Below are 24,853 nucleotides of genomic sequence, written 5' to 3' on the forward strand. Positions count from 1 at the left end.
CAAGAATAAAATTAAAAATAATGCAGGATACAAGGGAAAGGGGGGGTCTCAAAATGCCTAATTTAAAATTGTATTATGAAGCAGTTGTCTTATCATTAATTACTAATTGGATTAATTTAACTGAGGAAAGAGTTTTGAATATAGAAGGTTATGGTTTGTTATATGGGTGGCATGCCTATTTATTATATGATAAGAAAGCTGATAAGATATTTAAAAATAATATAATTAGAAATGCATTATTGAGGGTGTGGAGGAAATTCCAATATAAATTAGATGGAAAGATACCAATACGGGCAATCCCAAGACACATGATAGAAAATATAAATATATATCAAAAGATGGAGGTTAGGGTTAGGGTTAGGGTTAGGGTTAGTTAATTGTTCTAACTGTCAGGAAATTTCTCCTTAGTTCTAAGTTGCTTCTTTCCTTGATCAGTTTCCACCCATTGCTTCTTGTTCTACCCTCAGGTGCTTTGGAGAACAGCCCGACTCCCACTTCTCTGTGGCAGCCCTTGAGATATTGGAACACTGCTATCATGTCTCCCCTAGTCCTTCTTTTCATTAAACTAGATATACCCAGTTCCTGCAATGGTTCTTCATATGTGTTAGCCTCCAGTCCCCTAATCATCTTTGTTGCTCTTCTCTGCACTCTTTCTAGAGTCTCAGCATCTTTTTTACATCGCGGCGACCAAAACTGAATGCAGTATTCCAAGTGTGGCCTTACCAAGGCATTATAAAGTGGCACTAACACTTCACGTGATCTTGATTCTATTCCTCTGTTTATGCAGCCCAGAACTGTGATGGCTTTTTTAGCAGCAGCAGCTGCACACTGCTGGCTCATATCTAAATGGTTGTCTACTAGGACTCCAAGATCCCTCTCACAGTTACTACTATTGAGCAAGGTACCACATATACGGTACCTGTACATTTTGGTTTTTTTGCCTAAATGTAGAACCTTACTTTTTTCGCTGTTGAATTTCACTTTGTTAGATAGCGCCCAATGTTCAAGTCTGTCAAGATCTTTCTGTAATTTGAGCCTATCTTCTGGAGTGTTGGCTATTCCTGCCAGCTTGGTGTCATCTGCAAATTTGATGAGTTCCCCATCTATCCCCTCGTCCAAGTCATTGATGAAGATGTTGAAGAGTACTGGGCCTAAAACAGAGCCTTGGGGTACTCCACTGCATACTTCCCTCCATGTGGATGTAGTTCTGTTGAGGACTACATGTTGAGTGAGGTTGGTCAGCCAGTTATGAATCCATCTGGTGGTGGTACTGTCTAACTCACATTTTTCTACTTTATCTAGTAGTAGGTTATGATCTACTTTATCAAATGCTTTACTGAAGTCCAATTAAATTATATCGACAGTAAATTATATTGACAGTAAATTATATTGACACTTTTTGATCATACCTTGAGGATATCTTTAAGTCCTTGTTATCTTAAGGAAAATTAACAATATTATAAAATATTGCTACATGGTAGCACGAAGACTTGTAGGTTCTACAGTTGCAAATTGTAATGAATGCAGTAAGATTTCTGCTTTTTATGTACCCAGGTTCTTTTCCTCGTACTACTAATGTAAGACATAATTGATTACTTACAAATTAAATACTCAAGAAATCATCAATTTAAGCTCACAAAAGAACTTAATTTTTTAATAGATATGTTGGAAGAAATATCCATCTGGTTCAGTTCCAAGTGGGGAGAAAGACACTGGAAACATGGAGGCTGATTGGAAAGATGGTTTAATGGTGAAGCAGGACCAATAAGCATGTGTGATTCTGGGTAGTTGACTGTTAGATCAAGGCAAGGAAGAAATGATAAGAAACTTTCAGGCACTTTATTGCTCAGCAAACAGAATACGAATGGCTCGGCAGCCGCCGAGCCTTGCTCTTTATAGAGCACTGGCATGCAAGCCAACCCCTGACAGCGCTTTAATTTTCCCGCCACTAAAACAACCAATCACTGGTGGGCATGCAAATATCTCACGTACATCCGTACGTAACATCCCTCCCCTCCTAGAAGGAGGAGTACCCAATCAGTGTCCGGCAAAGTTCATGTAATCATGTATCGTGTCCCACCCCCCACTCCAATGAATGAGTCAAGGAAGTCCGTAACAAACTTGGCAACGAAGCCTCTGCAGCTTGCCAAGTTCCTTCGAGGTTTATCAGGGCAGGCAGGAGTCCAAGTTGTGACTTCAGTGATAGGGTCTGGTATCAGCAAACTCGATAAGACTTTGCTTGACTCAAGGTTGGAATGCCAAAAGCAGGTCCTTTATATAGGCTGTGGGGATTGGCTCCATGACTCAGCATTTATCCAGGCCTGCCCCTCCCTTCCTTCTGCTGGCGTCGCCTCTCAGATCTCCGGAAGCGAGGATCCTCCCACTTTGAATTGTCTTCAGCTGGATCTGCTGTCTGGGAAAGGGAGGGGTCAGAAGGAATAGGCCCAAGCAATTCCAATACCTGGCTGGCTTCCTGCTCTGACGGCTGAGCCAAAGGAACACATGCTGTATGATTTATCGGGCTACTCCTTTCACTCCTGGAATCGTCTCCGGGCATGGGGCCAGGGCCGGGAGCTGGAGGCATGACAGTCCGTTCATCTTCATTATCAGACTCGGAGTCTGATAAAAGGCCCGGTTGGAGATGGGAGGGGCCCGGCTGAGGATAGGAGGGATGACGAGTCACAACATCATGCAGGTAGGCGGAGCATCTAATTATCCTACTGGGCCTGTGCAATTCAATTGTTCCCTAGCTTCCATCGAGTGAGGCTGGACCTGTTGCTTCTCCGGCTGGCAGCAATGGAAAAGCCTGGAACTCCACCCCCTGTGTTGTCGTTCCAGGCCCGGCATTGAGAGGGCTCTCATCCTGGCCGCCCTGAGGGACTTCACCAGACACAGATCAGTCTCTGCGAACTCCTCTTGGATTGTAGCGTAGGTCATTGGGGTCGATGTCAGTCAGGGCTGGTTCTCCGCCGGTGGCTTCCTCCTGATTGTATGGTCCTCGGCGGGGAGACTCTGCTTGGTCAAGGTTATTCTCCTGGCTTTCTCTCTTGTTTTTTCTCAACTGGGACTCTCTCAGTCGGGTCTGAAGTTGGTTGATATGTCGTCTCCACAACTGGCCATCGTTCAGCTCTACCTTGTAGGATTTGGGTCCCGTAATGGCAGTCACTCTAGTGGGTGCCATTACGGGAGGCCTGGCATTACTAGGCATTACTAGGCATTACTAGGCATTACTAGACATTACTAGGCCTGGCATTACTAGGTGGGAGGCCTGGCATAGTTCTGGGCAAAGACTAGGTCGCCTACTTCGAACCCCTGACTGACTTCGGGGTGTGTCCGGTTGTGTCAGGTTGATAGTTCAGGTGTAGGCGGTCCAGCTGAGACCTCATCTTTCATCCTATCAGTAATTCAGCAGGACTGTGACTGGTGACAGCGCTGGAAGTGATGTGTTGTGTCAGGAGGAACTGGTCGATTTTCTCCTGCGAGTTCCCTGGTCCCATGTGGGTGAGGGCTTCCTTGGTCAGCTGGTCAGTTTTGCTTGCCCATTACTGGCCAGCTTGAAAGGTGCTACCAGCACATGCCTGATCCCTAGTCCCCCTAAAAAGGCCTCCATTGTCTTTGTGGTCAGTTGTGGTCCGTTGTCTGACACTAGGGTGTCCTGCAGCCCATGGGTGGCAAACAGTCTTCTCAGCGCCCTTATGGTGGCTTCTGTCATGCAGGTGGGCACGTAATAATAATATAATATAACAACAGAGTTGGAAGGGACCTTGGAGGCCTTCTAGTCCAACCCCCTGCCCAGGCAGGAAACCCTACACCATCTCAGTCAGATGGTTATCCAACATTTTCTTAAAAATTTCCAGTGTTGGAGCATTCACAACTTCTGCAGGCAAGTCGTTCCACTTATTAATTGGTCTAACTGTCAGGAAATTTCTCCTTAGTTCTAAGTTGCTTCTTTCTTTGATCAGTTTCCACCCATTGCTTCTTGTTCTACCGTCAGGTGCTTTGGAGAACAGCCCGACTCCCTCTTCTTTGTGGCAATGTTGATGACTTCCAGCCACTTGGAATAGGCATCCATCACTATCAGGAACATTTGTCCCTCCATGGGTCCAGCAAAGTCTATATGTACCCTTGACCAGGGTCCCTTAGGTACCTCCCACTCTCTGGGGGTCATTCAGGGTGGTGTTGGCCACATTTCCTGGCAGGACATGCACGTTGCCACCCACTCTGTGATATCCCGATCCACATTGGGCCACTAAATGTAGCTACGGGCCAATGCTTTCATGTGCCCAATGCCTGGGTGCCCGGTGTGTAATGTACTTGTTTCCGTAAGTTCTGGGGGACTACTTCTCTTCCTACAGCAGGCACCCCTTTAAAGCAGACAGTTTTTTTTTTTAGTTTTTTTTTTTACATTTATACCCCGCCCTTCTCCGAAGACTCAGGGCGGCTTACAATGTATAAGTTCTAATTGCTTTTTTTCAAAACCTGTGCATTCTTCTCCCACTTTTCTTTGAGGCCACCCCCTCAACATCCAGTTCAAGACTTTGGATAATACCTTGTCTTTTTTGGTGTGTTCAGCGATCTCCGTGGATGTGATGGGGCTGGCTTTGTCTGCCTTGATCAGCAAGATATGGGTGGTGGGTGCAGGGTCTTGCACCAATTCCAGTATGGGGCATCAGCTGAGGGTGTCCGTGTTGGTGATGCTTTTGCCTGGGCAGTGTATTAGCTTGTAATTGTATCCTGTTCAGAATATGGACCACCTCGTCAGTCTGGGTGACATAAATGTTGGGGTTTGCTGGTCTCCCGCGATGAGGCCCAGGAGAGGTTTGTGGTTAGTGATGAGTTCGAATCTCCAGAGGTATTTGTGAAAGCACTTTATTCCTGCCATGGCAGCTAAGGCTTATTTATCGAGTTGACTGTAATTCCTTTCTGCCAGAGATAGCGTCTGTTGTGGCTCCAGCCCCCGTGCTAGAAAGTGACTCAGAGAGTGAGGGGGAAGGGCCGTCAGGGCTCCCCTCTGCAGGGCCGGCCTCTCTGGCTCAGCTCCAGGAGCCAGAGGCAGGCCAGGTGGAGGAGGTGACGAGGCCTCTGTCTCCTGTATCTCCCCCTGCCCAGGCAATGCTTCCAGACCCAGCTGTGGACAATCAGTCCTGGTTAGATCCCCGGTTTCATAGACAAGAGAGGCAGGAACAACAGAAGAAGGGGTGGAGCAGGCCTAGAAAATGCTGAGTCATGGAGCCACACCCCACAGGGTATAAAAGTAGGAGGGGCTGCTCTACTACTTCATGACAGACAAACAAACTGACTGGAGAAAACTTGAGCTGAACTATCTGACTGAGCATTTGGCCTGGATTGCTATTTGTTCTTGACTTCCTGGTTGCTCCAGTAACATCAGGGAAAACCTTGGCAGACGTTCGCTGGTCTGCTGCCAGAGCTGATAGCTGCGTGGACTAAATTGCTGGCTAATTGAGTCAATTCACATGCCTCCCGGACTGAGGTGGGGGGACAGAACAGTGTCTTTGAGTAATAAGCTATGGGAGCCTCTGACCCATCCGGAAGTCTGTGACTTGGAATGGCTCCAACTCCAAAGGGGGAAGCATCTTAGGTCAGCAAGAGTGGAAGGGTTTCAGTGTATTGTATGAGGACGCTGTCTGATGATAGGAGGTCTTTCACTGTGGTGAAGGTGTCATTCTCCTTCTGTCCCCATGTCCATCCTGCCGTCTTCCCCAAGAGCCAGTGGAGTGGTTCAGCAATGGTAGCCTTTTGTTTTAGAAAAATACCATAAAAGTTCAGTAGCCCAAAAAGGCTTGTAATGCGGCTTTATTCCCGGGGGTTGGGGCTTCTTTGATGGCTTTTACCTTCAAATTGGTGGGATGGATTCCCGACCCATTGATGAGGTACCCCAGGAATTCTACTTGAGTGACCCCAATTTTACTTTTATTTTTTAACCTTGAGGCTTCTCTTTTGGAACCTCTCCAGCATTTCTCTTAATCTGGCCATTAGTTGTTCCATGGATTCTCCCAATATAAGGACATCATCAAAATAAGTGATGACCCCTGAAATGCCCTGCAGCAGTCTCTCCATCATGCTTCGGAATAACCCCAGGGCCACATTCACTCTGATTTGCAGCCATTTGCATTTGAATGCCCCACAGTGGGTCATGATTGTTTGGGCCTCTGTGGTGGCCTCATCCACTGGCAACTGTTGGTAGGCTTGTGCCAGGTCCAATTTGGTGAATATTCTGCCCTTCCCCATGGAATGCAGCAGATGCTGTATTAGAATAGAATAGAATAGAATAGAATTTTATTGGCCAAGTGTGATTGGACACACAAGGAATTTGTCTTGGTGCATATGCTCTCAGTGTACATAAAAGAAAAGATACGTTCATCAAGGTACAACATTTACAACACAATTGATGGTCAATATATCAATATAAATCATAAGGATTGCCAGCAACAAGTTATAGTCATACAGTCATAAGTGGAAAGAGATTGGTGATGGGAACTATGAAACGATTAATAGTAGTGCAGATTCAGTAAATAGTCTGACAGTGTTGAGGGAATTATTTGTTTAGCAGAGTGATGGCCTTCGGGAAAAAACTGTTCTTGTGTCTAGTTGTTCTGGTGTGCAGTGCTCTATAGGGTCGTTTTGAGGGTAGGAGTTGAAACAGTTTATGTCCAGGATGCGAGGGATCTGCAAATATTTTCACGGCCCTCTTCTTGATTCATGCAGTATACAGGTCCTCAATGGAAGGCAAGTTGGTAGCAACTGGCACTGGATATGCATGCTGTTGGAGGGCCTTATTAATTGTGCACTTATAGTCCGCACACACTCTGATTGACCACCCAGCTTCATTGGGGTGACTATTGGGGTCTCCCACATGGCGTGTCAAGTGGCTCCAAGATTCCCTGAGCAATTAGCTTATCTAATTGCTCATCAACTTTGGGCCACAGAACAAATGGAACTCTGCAAGGCTTGAGTCTTATTGGGGTAATTTGGGGGTCTAGGTTGAATGATATGGGTTTCCCCATATATTTACCTAGGCTTTCATCGAACAGATCCCCAAATTTGGTCAGCAGTTGGTCCAATTCAGTCCCCCAGACTTGGTGCAATCCCATGATGCCTAGCCCCAACGGTTTGAACCACTAGATGCCTAGCAACATGGGGCGATTGCTGGAAATGACCGTTAGGGGTAGATGGCCACTGAACTCTTTGAATTTGACTCTGACCTCTGTTCTGCCCAGCACGGTGATGGGGTTGCCTTAGTAGTCATTCAGCCTGATTCTTTGCAGCTTCTGCTGCTTTTTGGATAGTCTTGGGTTTAGTTGCCATAGGGTGTCTCAGGAAATGATGGTAAAGAACAACCTTGTGTCCAGTTCCATTTGGCACAGGTTCCCCTTGATAGAGATGGTTATATGGAATTTATCCCCATCCAGGCGTCGGAGTGTCCCACGGTCGTTTGATGTATTTCTCAGTGGTCTGGGTAGGAGTCTTCTTGGCATCGGTTTTGTGGGAGCCTCTGCCTGGCTGGTCCCTGCCTTCTGGGTGCTGCTGCTGGTCTGCTGGAGGGTAGGATGGGTTGGATTGCCTGGCAAGCCTCGGCGATGTGGCCTTTTCATGGGCAGCGGTGGCAAATCGCCTCTTTAAACCAGCAAGCTGTTCTTGTTTGGAATCCCAGGCAGCCCAAGCAATGGGTTGTTGGGTGTCCCTGTCTCTGTGGCTTCCTCATCTGTCTGGGTGCACTAGATGTACGGTGTCATCATCGCCCCCTTCGTCCTCCTCCTCTGAAGCTTCGAGCAGGGCTTCGGGCTCGCGATAGCTCCGGTGAACTCTGCTAGTCCTCTTGGTGTCTGCAGCTGAAGTGTCTGCTGTTTCGGCTGCCTTTGCCTCCTCTACGGCATCCTTGAAGGAGACCCCTCATCTCACCATCAGTTTCTTTTGGCGGGCTAGGTCTCTCATGCCCAGGAGGTTGCAGTCTTTCATTGTCTCTTCTGGGTTTATGAATTCGCACTTTGAAGTGATTTCAGGGAGGTCTGCCATGAAGTCATTGATGGTTTCCCCCTCTCATTGGCACCACCGGTAGAACTCACGCCAGCTGACCATGGGGTTGCTGCTGGTGCGTAGTGGTCCCGCAACTTGCCCTGCAGCATTGACCACAAGATGGATTCAATGTCGGTGGGTGAGAGTAAGGTCTGTGCCATCTTGTAGAGCTTCAGGCTGTAGTAAGTTAGGAAAATGGCTTGTTTGCGGTCATCCAGTAAATCTTGATAGTTGTTTGCTTGCAGAAACATCCTGAAACGGCTCATGTAGGTGTGCCATTCTTCTGTCCGTGGATCGTAGGTTGCCAGGGCAGATGCAGTTTGGGCAGCCATCACAGGTTAGCTGGTGAAAGGTCTTTCTCATAGATAAGATGGCCGCAGCTTGCCACAAGGTGCTAATTAGTTCCCTTGCCCTTCTGAGATCCCACCTTTGTTGCTAGTGTTAGATCGAGGCAAGGAGAGACGATCAGAAACTTTCAGCCACTTTATTGCTCAGCAAACAGAATATGAACGGCTCGGCAGCCACCGAGCCTTGCTCTTTATAGAGCGCTGGCATGCAAGCCAGCCACTGACAACGCTTTAATTTTCCCGCCGCTGAAACAACCAATCGGTGGCAGGCATGCAAATATCTCATGTACATCCGTACGTAACACTGACCACTTGGTTTGATGAGTACATGGATTTTTATACAGTTTGTTCTACAGCCTTTTGTAATTTACAGGCTTGTTTTGTGTATTTTGTTATTTGATTTTGATTAGTTTGTCTCATGAAGGCCGGCAATGAGTTGGGGGTTTTAATCTTATTTAACAAATGTAATTAATCTGAGATCCTGGCTTCCTTGTGGTTTTAATCCTGTCTTCAATGGATTACCAAATCTGTATTTCTAAAAGTTGGCCCCTTAGTTTCTACTTGGGGCAGAGAGTTGAGGATGTGAGTTTCTGTGTTTAGAAGCATGTTTCTCCTTTAGAGAAAATATAATATTCTGCCTTTTTAATATTTCCTAAACTATTTCATTCTTTTAAGAGAGATGGGTGCTAATTTTCTAATGATAAATGTAAATATTTGTAACCAATTTTATCAATAAATATTTCAAGTATTTGACAGTAGCAATTAAAAAGAAGTGCACCATGGATTTTCTACATCAAAATGAAGAGACTATGCATGCACATGAAAAGTTCATGGGGAAAAAATCCAATTTTCAAAAGATCCAACTTCGAAAGTGTTAAGTTCTGGAAGTAACGAGGCTGGAGACCAGGGTAGTGACAACAGCTCTTTAATATAGGGTGAACCCAGCAACAGGCTGGGGAAAAACCTCTCCTTTTATACAGTTCTACTGGTGGCTTCGTCCAATCAGCAACGTGCTGATTTCCCGCTCAAATATTTAAAGGTACAGACAAGAATACATAACACTCCTCCCCTCCCAGAAAACACTTTGCCTCTATTTACATTTTATTTACATGTTATTTTTCGACGTAGTCACGCAAATAACCTGGGCGTCTCCTAGTTCTTTCAGACCTGCGCGGTTCAGTTCTGGGTTGTGTTTTGAGCTGTTCGGAGGGTCTGTTTTCTCCTCCCAGCTCTTTCTCTAGGCCATCGGGCCCTGGATTATTTGTAGATTCTTTTTCTTGGCCATCCGGCCCTGGATTACTTTTGTAATTTTCCCTGTCGTTTCCCTCGGGAACCTGATGGCGTCGCTGGACCTCCGGGACCTCAGCTAAGTCTTGCGCCTCCCCCGGGTCATGGTCAGCTGTGGGTTCAAATAAGGAGGGGTCATAATTTGTTTGCTGTGGCTTAATTTGTTCAGTTATTCGTCTCCTTATCTGATCTATGTGACGCCTCCATACTCTGTTATCTTGTAATTCGACCAAGTACGACTTTGGGCCAGTTGTTTTTATTATTTGCCCCGCGAGCCAACTTGGGCCGTCCCCGTAGTTGCGGGCCCACACTCGGTCGCCTATGTCCAATTCCCTTGTTTTGTCTATTTCCCCTTTGTAACCCTCTGGTGTGTAATGGGGACTCAAGCGGTCAAGTGGGCACCGGAGTTTCCGTCCCATCAGTAATTCGGCTGGGCTTCTGCCGGTAGCCGTGCTTGGGGTTCTGTGCTGAACGGCCAGAAAGAAGTCTATCTTTGTTTGCCAGTCCCCTGGTTTGAGCCTGGACAATGCCTCCTTAGCGCTCCGGACGGAACGCTCTGCAAGGCCATTCGACGCAGGGTGGAAAGGTGCAGAGAGGGCATGTCGGATGCCAAGTATTCTTCAAACTGGGCTGCCGTGAATTGCGGCCCGTTGTCGGACACCAGAGTGTCAGGCAACCCGTGGGTTGCGAATAAGTGGCGCAGGGCTGCGATTACTGCCTCGGCCGTAGTGGATTTCATGAGTATGATCTCTAACCATTTCGAAAATGCGTCGACAACCACTAGGAAAGTTTGGCCATGGAAAGGGCCAGCAAAATCAATGTGTATTCTTGACCAGGGCCCTTGGGGTTTTTCCCATTCCCTGACTGGGGCCGTTGGAGGTAGGGGTCTGGACTCTTGGCAAGCCTGGCATTTCCCTACCCTCTCAGCAATCTCTGACTCCATGAGTGGCCACCACACATAGCTTCTTGCTAGCCCTTCATCCTTACGATCCCTGGGTGACCCTCGTGGAGGAGGTCCAATACCTTTCCCTTAATTTATCGGGATTACCACGATCACCCCATAACAGGCACCCCTTGAGCCGAGAGCTCATCCTTTTTTAACAAATTCTTTGAACCGTTAGCCCGGTATGGCCACCCTCTGTACCCAACCGAGTACAGTCCTTAACATAATGTCCCGGTATGATGCCGAGCCACTTCCTTAGATGTGACTGGGCCAGAGTCAAGAGTCAATAAGCAGGATGGGCGTCCCGGCGTGGGGTCTTGATGGCCCCTGGTAGTGGGCATCTGCTTAACGTCTGCATGCCCCACTTCTTTCCTGGTCGATGCTGCAGCTTGTGCGAATAAGCGGCTAAGAAAATAGTCCATCGGGTCAAGCGTGGCGAAAGTGCCACAGGCGTTGGTGATCGCCAGCCAGTATCCTAGTAGCGGTCTGTGGTCAGTCACGATTTCAAAATCCGCCCAAAGACATATTCGTGGAATTTTTAACCCCTGACACAATGGCTAGTGCTTCTTTATCTAATTGGCTGTAGTTCCTCTCTGGGAGGACATCGTTCTAGAGTAAAAGCTATAGGGGCTTCTGTGCCGTTTGAAGTCTATGGCTGAGTACAGCCCCACCCCATAAGGAGGCATCGCAAACCAGCACTAGTGGCAATGAGTTGTGATATTGGATGAGCAGGCTATCACTTGAGAGCAGGTTCTTTACTGCTTCAAAAGCCCTATTTTCCGACTTTCCCCAAGACCAAACAGTATTTTTCCTAAAAGTCTATGCAGCGGTTCCATAGCAGTTGCTTTGTTCTTTAAAAGACCGCGTAAAATTCACTAACCCCAGGAATGCCTGCAGCTCTGCTTTGTTTTTGGGCGCTGGAGCCTTCTAATTGCCTTGACCTTGCTCTCAGTAGGGTGAACTCCTTTCTTGTCTATCCGGTAGCCCAAGAACTCGACGGATTCGACCCCTATCTGGCATTTGTTTACCTTGACTTTTAATCCGGCTGTCCGGAAAATGCCCAAAACCTTTCTTAACGCTCCCCAATTCCTCCATGTTTTCCCTGAAATTAGGACATCATCAGTAGGAACTACCCTGGGAGCCCCTGCAGAAGTCGTTCCATTAGGTTTTGGAACAGCCCTGGTGCCACACTCACCCCAAATTGCAATCGGGTGCACTTGAAGGCCCCTGTGCGTTACAATCGTTTGGGCTTGGCTGTGCGGCGTCTACGGGCAGTTGTTGGTAGGCTTGGGCCAAGTCTAACTTTGCAAAGACTTGCCCTCGCCCCAAAGAGTGCAATAAGTGTTGCACCACGGAACCGGTAAGCGCTTTTCTGTAAGGCTTTGTTAAGCGTCGCCTTGTAGTCAGCGCAAATTCTAATTGACCCGTCTGGTTTTATTGGGGTGACGATTGGCGTCTCCCACTTTGCGTGATCGACTGGCACCAAAATCCCCTGATTTATGAGCTTATCTAGCTCCTTATCGAGTTTTGGTTTTAGGGCAAAAGGGACTCTCCTCGCCTTAAGCCTAATGGGGGCTACCTGGGGGTCTAAGTTGAAGGAAATAGGGGTCCCCTTGTACTTGCCCAGGCAGTCCTTGAAGACATCTTCGAACTCGTTAAAGAGAATGTCTTTCAGGTTACAGTCACTTCTGTAGATGCCAGTCACTCCCATGCCCAGGGCACGAAACCAGTCTAGTCCCAACAGACTGGGCAGGGTCCCTTCAACGATCGTGATGGGCAGGGTCTTCTTATGTGGTCCGTACTCGACTCGGACGGAGGTGGTCCCTCGAACAGGGATGCGATTCCCCTGGTAGTCATGGATTCGCAGCCGTTGTGCTTGCAGGTGGCGCTTCGCGACTGACGGCAGTGACTTCGCCAAAGTGTCCCAGGACATGATGGTGATCGCTGATCCCGTGTCTACTTCGAGCCGGCACCGTACTCCCTCTATTTTTGGTCTGGTGAAGATCTTCTTCTCCACTCGGGTCGAGGCGCGGCCTATGACCACAGTCGTTTGGTTTGAATCCGCGCCTTTTTTGTTTGAGCCAATCGCGGGTCGCCTTGCCGATTCCGCGCTCTGATTGGCCGATTTGAATTTTCGGCGGGAAGGTTGGGCCGCTCGACAAACTTGAGCTAGGTGCCCCTTCTTTCCGCACCGCCGACATGTCGCGTCCTTAAACTTGCAGCGTTGGCGCTGGTGTTGACCACCGCAGCTTCCGCATTCGTCTCGGTCCCCTTTGTCGCGTTTCTCGGTTCGGCAGACCCCTTCCTCATCTTCACCGTCGGATTCGGTCTGAACCTCCTCCTGGTGCACCGGGGTTGCCTTGCTCGCCTTTGGTGGGACCGGCTTTTGCAGTGTCTCCGCCGCTTGGGTGGACATTTCATGTGCTCTGGCCCGTCCAGAGCGTTGGCCAGCGTCAGGTTGCTCTTTGCTAGCAGCCGTCGCCGCAAACGGATATCTCGGACCCCTCGGATGAGTTGCTCGAGGAGCACCTCGTCTAGGTCGTGGTATCCGCAGTCCTTGGACGCTTTTCTTAGGGCGGCCATGTAGTCACCGATGGATTCGCCCTCCATCTGTCTTCGCTCTCCAAATTCAAACCGCCTCACGTATTTGGACGGCGTTGGCGCGAAGTGGTTCCTTAGTAAAGTCTGTAGAGTTGGCCACGACACTGATTGTAGCGGCGTTGGCTCTGCCAGGGCTTCCGCGATATCAATGACCTCCGGACCGCAGTGACTTAAGAAATAAGCCCTTTTCCGGTTATCTGGAACTCCTTGCAGTTCGTTGGCTTCTAGAAAGCTTTCGAAACGGGTCATATACGTTCCCCATTTCTCTTTAGCCGGGTCAAACGGTGCGGGCGGAGTGTAACTGGCCATCTCCGCTTTTCTGCCCTGTGTTTGCTGGGTTCGGGTCTATCGTGCTTCAGCTCGGTTCTGGTTCTCCTTAGCCTCGAGATCCCACCTTCGTCGCCAGTGTTAAGTTCTGGAAGTAACGAGGCTGGAGACCAGGGTAGTGACAACAGCTCTTTAATATAGGGTGAACCCAGCAACAGGCTGGGGAAAAACCTCTCCTTTTATACAGTTCTACTGGTGGCTTCGTCCAATCAGCAACGTGCTGATTTCCCGCTCAAATATTTAAAGGTACAGACAAGAATACATAACAGAAAGTTTATTCCTACACATTAGGAAGCAATTATTTAGAATGGTTTGCATAGCCCTAGTGCAACTATCAAGCTAAAGTGTTACTAGATCATGGTTCATTTATGTTTTTAATGATAATGATGAGCTTTTGAAGCAATATTTAAGTTAAAAAGCATTTTCACATAGTGATCTGGAACCTCACATCATAATTTTGAGGGCCTAGAAGCACAGTCGCCCAATACTAATCTTGTCTCAGTAAGCAAGAGTGAAATTACTGTGACAAAGAATTGTCAACTTGATATCAGAAAATTGGTTAGTTATCATGGTTAGTTAACAACTAACTAATGGTTAGTTATCAGACACTAAAAACTGCTGAAAGAAGAAGCAACTCTGTTCTCTCTCTTTTTCTCTGTCTCTCTCTGTCTCTCTGTCTCTCTCTCTCTCACACACACACAGACACACGGGGCGGGGGTTGGGGGGAGAGATAAAGAGAATGGGATTTAACAGGGAGAGTGTGGCTGTTTTTGTTTCAATACTAGGCTGGAAACCAGATAAAACAGATAAAGTGTTAATATAATCTGTTGTCTTCCAAGAATGTTTGCAGCTGCACAAACTCCACCCTCTCAATCACCTTGGATCAAAAAGGAATTTTAGATTAGAGAGAAGTAATTTATTTAGAACAGGAAGGACTGCTTTTCATAAATGGACAACTGCTGGCTCCTTTATGGTCAATAATTTTGTTTGATCCTATACTTCCTATTCCCTGGATCCAATCAACTTCTATTGACTAGCAAAAATAGATTTCTGGCAAAAAATTCCATTTCTAGGGGATTTTTTTTAACAACCATGTGAATTGCTAAATAAATATAGTGTCTACAAAAAATGATCATAAAATCGAGTCAGATCATGTGGTGATGCAATTAATGACTGCAATGTTTTATACTGGAAATTCCAAGATCAATTGTGGTAGTTAAGTGAGGGCTACCTGTAAAGTACTGGAAACATCAGCATTAAAAAATAGCATTCAAATTGGTATATATGTTATCTTCAGTCTGCATTTGAGGGCTCCAGTATAGGATTTCTAGAACAAACAAAAATAACCTGAAGATGTTTTTGGAATTGACTTGAGGATACAGTTGTGGGAAGCCCTCCTTCATAGAAGAATGAAATATTTTGAGGAATATTAAAAAGGCATTCCCTAAATGAGAAATGGAGAAACTAAATATTTTAGAAGCAGGAAGCAGCCCCCAAGTCTTTCTTAATAGCCCACACCAGATGCCAACACTTAAGAGATAAAGAGCTTATTGAAACAGGAAGACAAGTATCTAGATAGCTCTATTCATAAGCAAAGCAAATACTGCAGGCAGAAATCAATTCAAGACAGGATATTTTGAAACTCCCTGCAGCAAAGTCTGAACAAAGGCAGAATGGCAGGATTAGAAGCAGCCCCTCATCCAAGATCCAACACAGGATGACAGCCATTAAACCACAACAGGGTTTAAAGGCCTCTGCGGCTCAGACTGCTAAGACAGTCTGCTATTAACACAGCTGCTTGCAATTACTGCAGGTTCTAGTCCCATCAGGCCCAAGGTTGACTCAGCCTTCCATCCTTTATAAGGTAGGTAAAATGAGGACCCAGATTGTTGGGGGCAATAAGTTGACTTTGTATATAAATATACAAATAGGATGAAGACTATTGCTAACATAGTGTAAGTTGCCCTGAGTCTTCGGAGAAGGGCGGGATATAAATGCAAATAATAATAATAATAATAAAAAACAGGAATTGCCCAACACCCTTTTAGAACACAAGTCCCTTCATTGCACTATCCCAGAGCAGTCCAAACGTCACCTGGGAGCTCAGATAAACAATAAACCAGAGACTGACCAGATTAGCTGAGACAAATACCTAGGAGTTACATATTAATAAGCCCAGGTTGCTCATGGTGTGTTTGTGGGCAAAGTGTGTGGGTCAAAGGGAGGCCCACTCCCTCTCCATGCAAGGAGACCCAGCTTTGTATGCATCCTCAGTGATAGAATGGGAGACCATCAGGAGAGGTCAGGAGGAAGAGACAAGGGGATGGCGAAAGGGCAGCAGGGCTGCTGGTGGCCAAATGCTAAACTTTCCTTCCTTCCTTCCTTCCTTCCTTCCTTCCTTCCTTCCTTCCTTCCTTCCTTCCTTCCTTCCTTCCTTCCTTCCTTCCTCTTCTTCTTTTACCTTTCCTCTTCATTCTCCTTTCTTCTTACCTTCCCCTCTTTCCTTCTTTTTCCTTCCTTGCTCCCTTACCCTCTTTCCTTCTTTCCTTCTTTTTCTTTGTCTTTCCTCTTTCTCTTTCTCTTTCTCCGTTCCTGTCCCCCCTTGGATGCTCAAATACAAAAGGGGAAACATTTCTCCTTTTGTTTTGTTTTGCTTTTAGTTTGTTTTACTAGCCCTCTGCCAGTGAAAATGGAGCTCAGGAGTGGGGCACATTAGTCCCAAAATATTTGCAGCCTATGACCAAATATCTAATTGATAATTTCAAAGCAACATATGATTTTCTATTACCTATAGAAAGTAATATATAATTACAATCTAACTTGCAATTTTATCAGTTAATAGGAATTACTAAATTGCTAAAAGTCTAATAACCTAATAATTAAAAACTAACACCTAACAAATCTTTACATATAAAAGATGGAAGACCAAAAAAAAAATACCATTAAGAAATGTTGCTATGGTTTTAAAGCTAGCAACTTTGCAGAAACTTTGTAGTGACACCAAAAATTATTAGATCAAGGTTACTGTTCGTATAGGTTAGATTACAGCTATACATTTTGGCAAAGGAATAAAACAAATAAATAAAGCAAAACAAAAAAGGTATTTAAATTCTAATCCCAGTAAATGGCAAGTTTTAAACATAATTAGAACAGGGTTAAGAATAAGAATAATATTTTTTGTCAAGTTATAATCTATAAATACAAAAATTTTTACCTATGGTTGATTGTGCCACTTGCAAAATACATTTAACACTACTAGATTTATTTACTTTTTACTTTTTTTGTATTGTTGTAGACATCAAAATTCTAATAGCAATAACTTCCTACCAGAAAATACTTATGAATTTTTCATTTGTTACATGCATTTCTTGTATAACTGTTATTAAAAAGTTATTAAACTATTTCTTCAACTGACAGCCACATTTAATTATTTATTTCTTTATTATTTATTTAAAATGCCATCCTAAAGAAAGTGAAAATTAATTTATACTTTCAGGAACAGAACTTTATACAACAGAATATAACAATAGTCAAGATAGATAGATAGATAGATAGATAGATAGATAGATAGATAGATAGATAGATAGATAGATAGATAGATAGATAGATAGATGATAGGTAGGTAGGTAGGTAGGTAGGTAGATAGATAGATAGATAGATAGATAGATAGATAGATAGATAGATAGATAGATAGATAGATAGATAGATAGATATGCATATATTCACCCCTCTTAAGTAGAATAACTGTAGCATGTCTGCGGCCATATCCATTTTCAACATAGCAGGAGTAATTTCCAAGATCCCCTTCCTCCATTGAATCAAGAATTAATGAGATGGAAACTTCTTGTTCTCCAAGATGTTCTTTAAGAACTCTTAATAAAAAGAAAAATATTTTGTTGAAATATTTTTGGTTATTGAAAAATTGTTAAAAAAAATATTTTTGGAAGGAATGGGAAGAATCGTAATATGATCTTTATTAAAAAAAGAAGTAGGGTTGATGTAATTAAACCACTAGTTTGCTTTACTATCAATATGGCGGAAGTGAGGGGCTGTATCGATCCCCGGGGGTGCGTGCTTGCTGGCTAAAAGCGATCGCGCGCTCTGGCCCCTCAGACTTCTCCTGTTCCCCGGGCGACCAGGATCCTCAGAGCTTGGGCCTTCGGTTGATGCTGTGCAATGCACGGTCCGTGGTTAACAAAGCCCCCCTAATTTGTGATCTTATACGGGGGGGGGTCCGCGGACCTTATGGGCATTACGGAGACCTGGCTGGCACGGAAGGGGGAGTTCCCCTTGTCGAAATGTGCCCACCGGGTTTCCGAGCATTCCATCAACCGAGGGCCCAAGGTAGGCGTGGGGGGGGGTGGCGGTTGTTATTAGGGAAAGTCTAGAACCAAGGGAGACCACTGTGCCTCAGATAGCCGGTTGTGAATCCCTCTTTGTGAGGTGGGGTCATAGGGGTCAGATGGGCTTGTTGATCACGTACCTGGCTCCTTGCTGTGTGACTACAGCCCTGCCCGAGCTGTTGGAGGTGCTTGCCGGGGTGGCGGTTGAGACCCCCAGACTTATGGTCATAGGGGATTTCGACTTGCCATCGACTGGCTTGTCATCGACGGTGGCCTGGGAGTTCAAGGCCTCCATGACGGCCTTGGACCTGATACAAGTAGTTGATGGCCCTACTCACATTGGGGGAGGCACACTGGATTTGATTTTTATCTCTGGACAGTGGTTAAATGATCTGGATTTAGGAGATTTAGCGACAGAGCCTTTGTCATGGTCAGATCATTTTCTCCTTCGTCTGGACTTTCGGACCACCACTCAACTCCGCAGGGAGACGGGACCAATACGTTGGTTTCGTCCCAGGTGCCTGATGGACCCGGAGAGGTTCCTGACGGAGCTTGGGCCGTTCCCTGAGGATCTAGCCCATGGCACGGCTGAAGAACTAGTTGCGGCCTGGGAATAGGCTGGGGCTTTAGACCGGGTGGTGCCTTTGCGGCCTCTGACCCGGCGTAGATCTCAATCATCCCCTTGGTTCTCCGAGGAGCTGAGGGAGATGAAATGCCAGAGAAGACGCCTAGAGAGTACCTGGAGATCCAGATGTTCCGAAGCTGACCGGACACTAGTTAGGTCTTATAGTAAGACCTACCTAGTGGCATTGAGGGAAGCGAAGTGTTCCTACGTTTCTTCCCTCATTGCGTCGGCAGATAACCGCCTGGCCGCCCCGTTTCAGGTAACCTGCTCTCTCCTTCAACAGGAGGTGCGGGAGGACCCCTTACAGGGCCGTGCCGAGGAGTTTAGTGGTTATCTATACGATAAAATCGTTCAGCTTCGGGATGGACTGGATCAAAATTGGGTTGATCCAGGTGAGAGGTCGGAGACTCGTCTTGTTGAGATTGTTTGGGATGAATTTGACCCTGTGACTCCTGAGGACATGGACAGGTTGTTGGGGAGATTGCATGCCACCATATGTTTACTGGACCCGTGCCCCTTCTGGCTGGTGCTGGCCACACAGGAGGTGACACGAGGCTGGCTCCGGGGGATTATCAATGCTTCTTTGTTGGAAGGGGTTTTCCCTGCCGCCTTGAAAGAGGCGGTGGTGAGACCCCCTCCTCAAGAAGCCTTCCCTGGACCAAGCTGTTTTGGGAAATTATTGTCCGGTCTCCAACTTTCGCTTTGTGGCGAAGGTTGTAGAGAGTGTGGTGGCACATCAATTACCCCAATACCTGGATGAAACTGTCTATCTAGACCCGTTCCAGTCCGGCTTTCGGCCCGGATATAGTACGGAGACGGCTTTGGTCACGTTGGTTGATGATCTCTGGAGGGACAGGGAAAGGGGTTGTTCCTCTGCCCTGGTCCTATTAGACCTCTCAGCGGCTTTTGATACCATCGACCATGGTATCCTGCTGCACCGGTTGGGGAGTTTGGGATGGGAGGCACCGTTTATCGGTGGTTCTCCTCCTATCTCTCTGACCAGTCGCAGACGGTGTTGGCAGGGGGGCAGAGATCAACCGCGGGGCGCCTCACTTGTGGGGTGCCGCAGGGGTCGATCCTCTCGCCTCTCCTGTTCAACATCTATATGAAGCCGCTGGGTGAGATCATCAATGGCTTTGGGGTTAGGTACCAACTGTACGCTGACGATACGCAGCTGTACTTTTCCACCCCAGTCCACCCCGACGAAGCTATCGAAGTACTGTCCCTGTGCCTGGAAGCCGTATAGGTCTGGATGGGGAGAAACAGGCTCAAGCTCAATCCCTCCAAGACGGAGTGGCTGTGGATGCCGGCACCCCGGTACAGTCAGCTGCAGCCACGTCTGACTATTGGGGGCGAATCATTGGCCCCGGTGGAGAGGGTGCGCAACTTGGGCGTTCTCCTGGATGGACGGTTGTCATTTGAAGATCACTTGACGACCATCTCCAGGAGAGCTTTTTATCAGGTTCGCCTGATTCGCCAGTTGCGCCCCTTCCTTGACCGGGATGCCCTATGCACGGTCACTCATGCTCTTGTTACCTCTCGCTTGGATTACTGCAATGCTCTCTACATGGGGCTCCCTGTGAAGAGCACTCGGAGGCTCCAGTTGGTTCAGAATGCAGCTGCGTGGGTGATAGAGGGTGATAGAATGCAGGCTGCACTGGCTACCTGTGGTCTTTCAGGTGCACTTTAAGGTTTTGGTTACTACCTTTAATGCGCTCCATGGCTTAGGGCCAGGGTACTTACAGGACTGCCTACTGCTACCGAATGCCTCCCACCGACCCGTACGCTCGCACAGAGAGGGACTTCTCAGGGTGCCATCCACCAAGCAATGTCGGCTGGCGGCCCCCAGGGGAAGGGCCTTCTCTGTGGGGGCTCCCACCCTCTGGAATGAACTTCCCCCTGGACTTCGTCAACTGCCTGACCTTCGGACCTTCCGCCGCGAGCTGAAGACGTATTTGTTTATTCACGCAGGACTGGCATAGGAATTTTAAATAGTTTTTATTATTTTTATTATTTTTAATATTTGATACAAATTTTATGGGGTTTTTAAGGTTTTAAAAGTTTTAATTTGGCCATACATCTAATAAGTTTTTTAATTATTGTTTTATCTGTATATTATTATTGTTTTTATCTTGGCTGTGAACCGCCCTGAGTCCTTCGGGAGAAGGGCTGTATAAAAATTCAATAAATACCAATAAATACTAAATACTAATATATATTTATACACATTTGTAGATGCTAATGAGATCTGCAATTAAATTGATGTTTATAAGTATTGTTTTTGCTAAAATATCAGCAGTTGTCCTTGTTCCATAGCTATCTTTTAAAAACCTTTTTAAGATTAAAAAAATAGAACCAAATAGAACAGGTTTTGTGAAAACAATTACCTTAATACTAATATTAAGGTACCTTAATACCTTAATAAGGTGAAATATATTCTATTTTTAAAAAATAAAATATATTTCTAGATTATTCCATTTTTAAAGATTAAGTAACAGATGTTAATATCCACAGAAGATGAATGCATTTCTTTTAGTAATTTAAGAGTAATAATTTTCTTTGGAATTTCAAACCTTGTTTATAATTCTCTATGCACATAATACTTGTTTGTTTCAAAACAACACGTATCCACAAATATAAACACCAAAAGCAATCACCACTATTTCCAAAGATTAAGAAACATCCCAATGAATATCACAGAAGGGTTTTGTGTAAGTAATCAATTTCTAATATACATACACACACAGAGTTAATATTTTATCGTGTAAATAGTTTCTAGATATTTTTACAGTTGCTGAGTCTTCATTCTTGCTTTTACAGTAGACTCTAAAATGAGCAGTTTTAGAATAATTGCATATATATACATGAAACATCAATTTTCTATGCCATTTTCAATAATCGTCCTGCAAAAGAACAAGGCTCAGATGATTTTGTGCACTGTAATAATGTCTATTCTTCTTTTAAATAGTATTTTATTCATTTGAGAAAAATAGATATTAGTCTTGAATATATATATGTATGTATGTATGTATGTATGTATATATGTAGGTCTTTGGTTATTTGGGTTTTCTCCCGCGGGAGAAAATTTTACGCGGGAGAAAACCCGAATAACCAAAGACCTACATACAAACACCCGCGAAACCCTCAGAAAACAAATATGTGTGTGTGTGTGTGTGTGTGTGTGTGTGTGTGTTATATATATTACCTAATATCACTCTCCCAAACCCGACTTTCATCCAAATCCTCAATAAACTTTTCGCCTTTCATCCAATACATTAAAGGACTGACTTCTCCACTGTATCCAAAGAATGCTCGACAAGTTAGATTAGCAGAATGTCCTGGAAAAAAGCATTAATAAAGAAAATACATTAGACCCAAACTGGCCAAACTAATTTCTTACTGGATTGACAATAAAGTAATGCTTTATCATATAAATCTTACATTACATGAAAGTTAACTTTAGGATTCTTATGTATTAGAAACATTTTTGACCAAATTTTGAGCATAATACATGCTCGGTAGAAGAACGATAGTGTAGTGGAGGAAGGAAAGAAAGGAGAAAAAATCAGGGTCATTCCAAACATAAAATGAATTCCTAAATGAATGTTATAGAACAATTTTACATAATAAATGCCACTTCTCTTGCATATGTTTAATGTACTTGAAGATACACATTATAAAATAAATCAGATATGGAAGTTTTTATGCATTAGTTCCAAAATATTTGCAGCCTTTGACCAAATACCTAACTGATAATTTCAAAGCAATATATGATTTTTTTAAAACAATGAATTAAGCCTATTATTTCTACTGAATACATATACACATACCTGAAGCAACTAAAATATTATTTTATTGACAATTATTCAAAAACAAATTAGTTATTTGGTTTTCTTTAAACAAAAACCATTTATATGTAGTAAGACACTTCTACAGTCCACAGATTTTTTTTTTATCAAGAAATTTATAGTCAGTCAAGCTCAAGTAACAGTGCATTACTGAAACTCAATATTTTATTACTAGTAAGCAAAAACTGTAGCTCAGCAACATATGGAATACCACACATTGACCACTTCTGCCTAGATCATTGTATTTCCTGACATGTTATTGTGTACTCCTCTTCATTTGCTTTATTTTGCTTGCTGTCATCTGAATGTCAGGTTTTATGGGAAGAATACAGGAAGTGAGTTCCTCATTTTGTCATGTTCAACTTCATCCCAGAGAACTGTGAGACCCAGTTCTAAGATAATCAAAGTAGCATGATACTGTGCAGCTAAAATGTCACTAGAATTATTATTAGAATCAGAAACAGTTGAATAAATACAAAGCATGCACAATCACATGTTCAAGTGTGCACAACACATACATACTTACAGAGTTCACACCAGGATATGTTAAAACTATTCAGTAATGAGAAAAGAAAATACACATGAATGTGAAACACAATTAAATATCACATTCTAGCAACTACTGGAAGAATCAGATACGATCATAAGTAGTCAACTATAGAACTCAGTACTTCTCTTAACCCTTCAAAAATACAGTATTGAAATTATTATTTATAATAGTTGCATTTATGAAAATGATGGGATAAATGCTAAGAATATTTGATGGTTGGCTATAATAATAGAACCCTGGTCAGGAAAGGTTTGTAAAACTTATTTCCAATCAGTCATACGGATAAGAATACAATTTTCAGATGAGTCAATTTCATACTGCATGCCTTTTTCTTAAAACATTTATGCAAGAAGACATGATATTTGGGTCCAGGTTGTGGACCCAACACAACGTATCAAGTTGTGTCTCTGACTCATAAAACACCATGAAAGATAATGAATCTCCAAAGTAGAACATTCATAAATAAATACCCATATTCATATAACCATAAATAAAATTCCCTTCTATAAATACCTTATAGCCGTGATGACAAAACTGTGGCATGTGTGTCACAGGTGGCATGCATAGCCATATCAATGGGCACGCAAGCTCAGCTCTGGCACGCATGCTCACACTGGCCAACTGATTTTTGGGCCTTCTGGGCCCACCAGAAGTAAGGAAACAGGCTGTTTTCTGCCTCCAGAGGACTTGGGTGGTAGGGAAGGCCCATTTTTTTCTCTCACCTGGCTCCAGAGCCTTTCTATGAGTTGGGGGTGGGGGTGGGGTGAAAACAGCCTTCCCCATCCCCCTGGAGGCCTTCTGGAGGCCAGAAATGGTCCATTTACCAACTTCCAGCTGGACAGGAAGTGACATTTTTGCTGTCCTCAACCTCCAGAGTCTCTTTAGGATTCTCTCTAGGAGAAAAACAGGCCTACCGGGCCATCGCATGCATCGAGTTGGAAGGGACTTTGTAGCTCATCTACTCCAACCTCCTACCCAGGCAGACTCTACACCATTTCTGACAGATGGCAGTCCAGTCTCTTCTTGAAAGCTTCCAGTGATGAAGCCCCCACAACTTCTGAAGGTAAACTCTTCCATTGGTTGATTGCTCTCACTGTCAGAGCTTTTCCTCCTTATTTCCAGGTTTAATCTCTTCTTGTTCAGTTTCCATCCATTATTCCTTGTCTGGCCTTCAGATGCTTTGGAAATAGCCTGACCCTCTCCTCTCTGTTGCACCCCTCAAATATTGGAACACTGTTATCATGTCTCCCCTGGTTCTTCTCTTTGCTAGACTAGCCATGCCCAGTCCCTGCAACCGTATGGTTTAGTCTCCAGTCTGTATGTTTTAGCCTCCAAGAGACTTGTATGTTTTAGCCTCCAGTCCCCTAATCATCTTCGTCGCTCTAGAGTCTCAACATCTTTTTTATAGTGTGGTGACCAAAACTGGATGCAGTATTCTAGGTGTGGTATGACTAAGGCTTTATAATGTGGTATTAGTACCTCACTTGATCTCGATTGTATCCCTCTGTTAATGCAATTTAGGATTGCACTGGCTATTTTGGCTGCGGCCACACACTGCTGGCTCACATTTAGCTGGTTGTCAACTAAGACTCCAAGATCCCTCTCACAGTTACTGGTTTGTTTGTTTTTTTAAAATAATTTTTATTAAGCTTTTCACCCTTAAAAACAAAATGAAGAAAAAACACAACAAAAAAACTGAAACACATTAAAAACACATAACAAACATAGCGTTACATATTTTACAGCTTGTCGTATCGGCAATGGTATATATTCTCTGTTCTTTTTTACTCAATCCTATACATACTTATAGGTTAACAATACATTGGTTTCTATTTAACAATCCAATAATTTACATTTCCTAATTTTAACTTAGTTAGATTAACAATCCAATTTATAATTTTGATTTCTTTTTTTCAACCAATCATATAATTTATTCCACACTTTGTAA

The 24,853-nt window shown here is 44.6% G+C and overlaps 1 protein-coding gene across 1 annotated transcript in view; it reads right to left on the reverse strand.

Moving 5' to 3' along the window:
• Positions 1 to 24,853, reverse strand: part of IL1RAPL1 (interleukin 1 receptor accessory protein like 1) — a 1,531,345-nt gene that overhangs the window by 132,609 nt on the left and 1,373,883 nt on the right. Inside the window, exons 8-9 of the mRNA XM_058185954.1 lie at positions 21,713 to 21,845; positions 17,266 to 17,411 (exon numbers count right to left, since the gene is read on the reverse strand). Coding sequence (XP_058041937.1) covers positions 17,266 to 17,411; positions 21,713 to 21,845 — 279 coding nt within the window. The remainder of the gene's footprint in view (positions 1 to 17,265; positions 17,412 to 21,712; positions 21,846 to 24,853) is intronic.

The sequence above is a fragment of the Ahaetulla prasina genome, chromosome 5, assembly GCF_028640845.1.
Source record: "Ahaetulla prasina isolate Xishuangbanna chromosome 5, ASM2864084v1, whole genome shotgun sequence".
In the NCBI taxonomy this organism is placed as follows: Eukaryota; Metazoa; Chordata; class Lepidosauria; order Squamata; family Colubridae; genus Ahaetulla; species Ahaetulla prasina.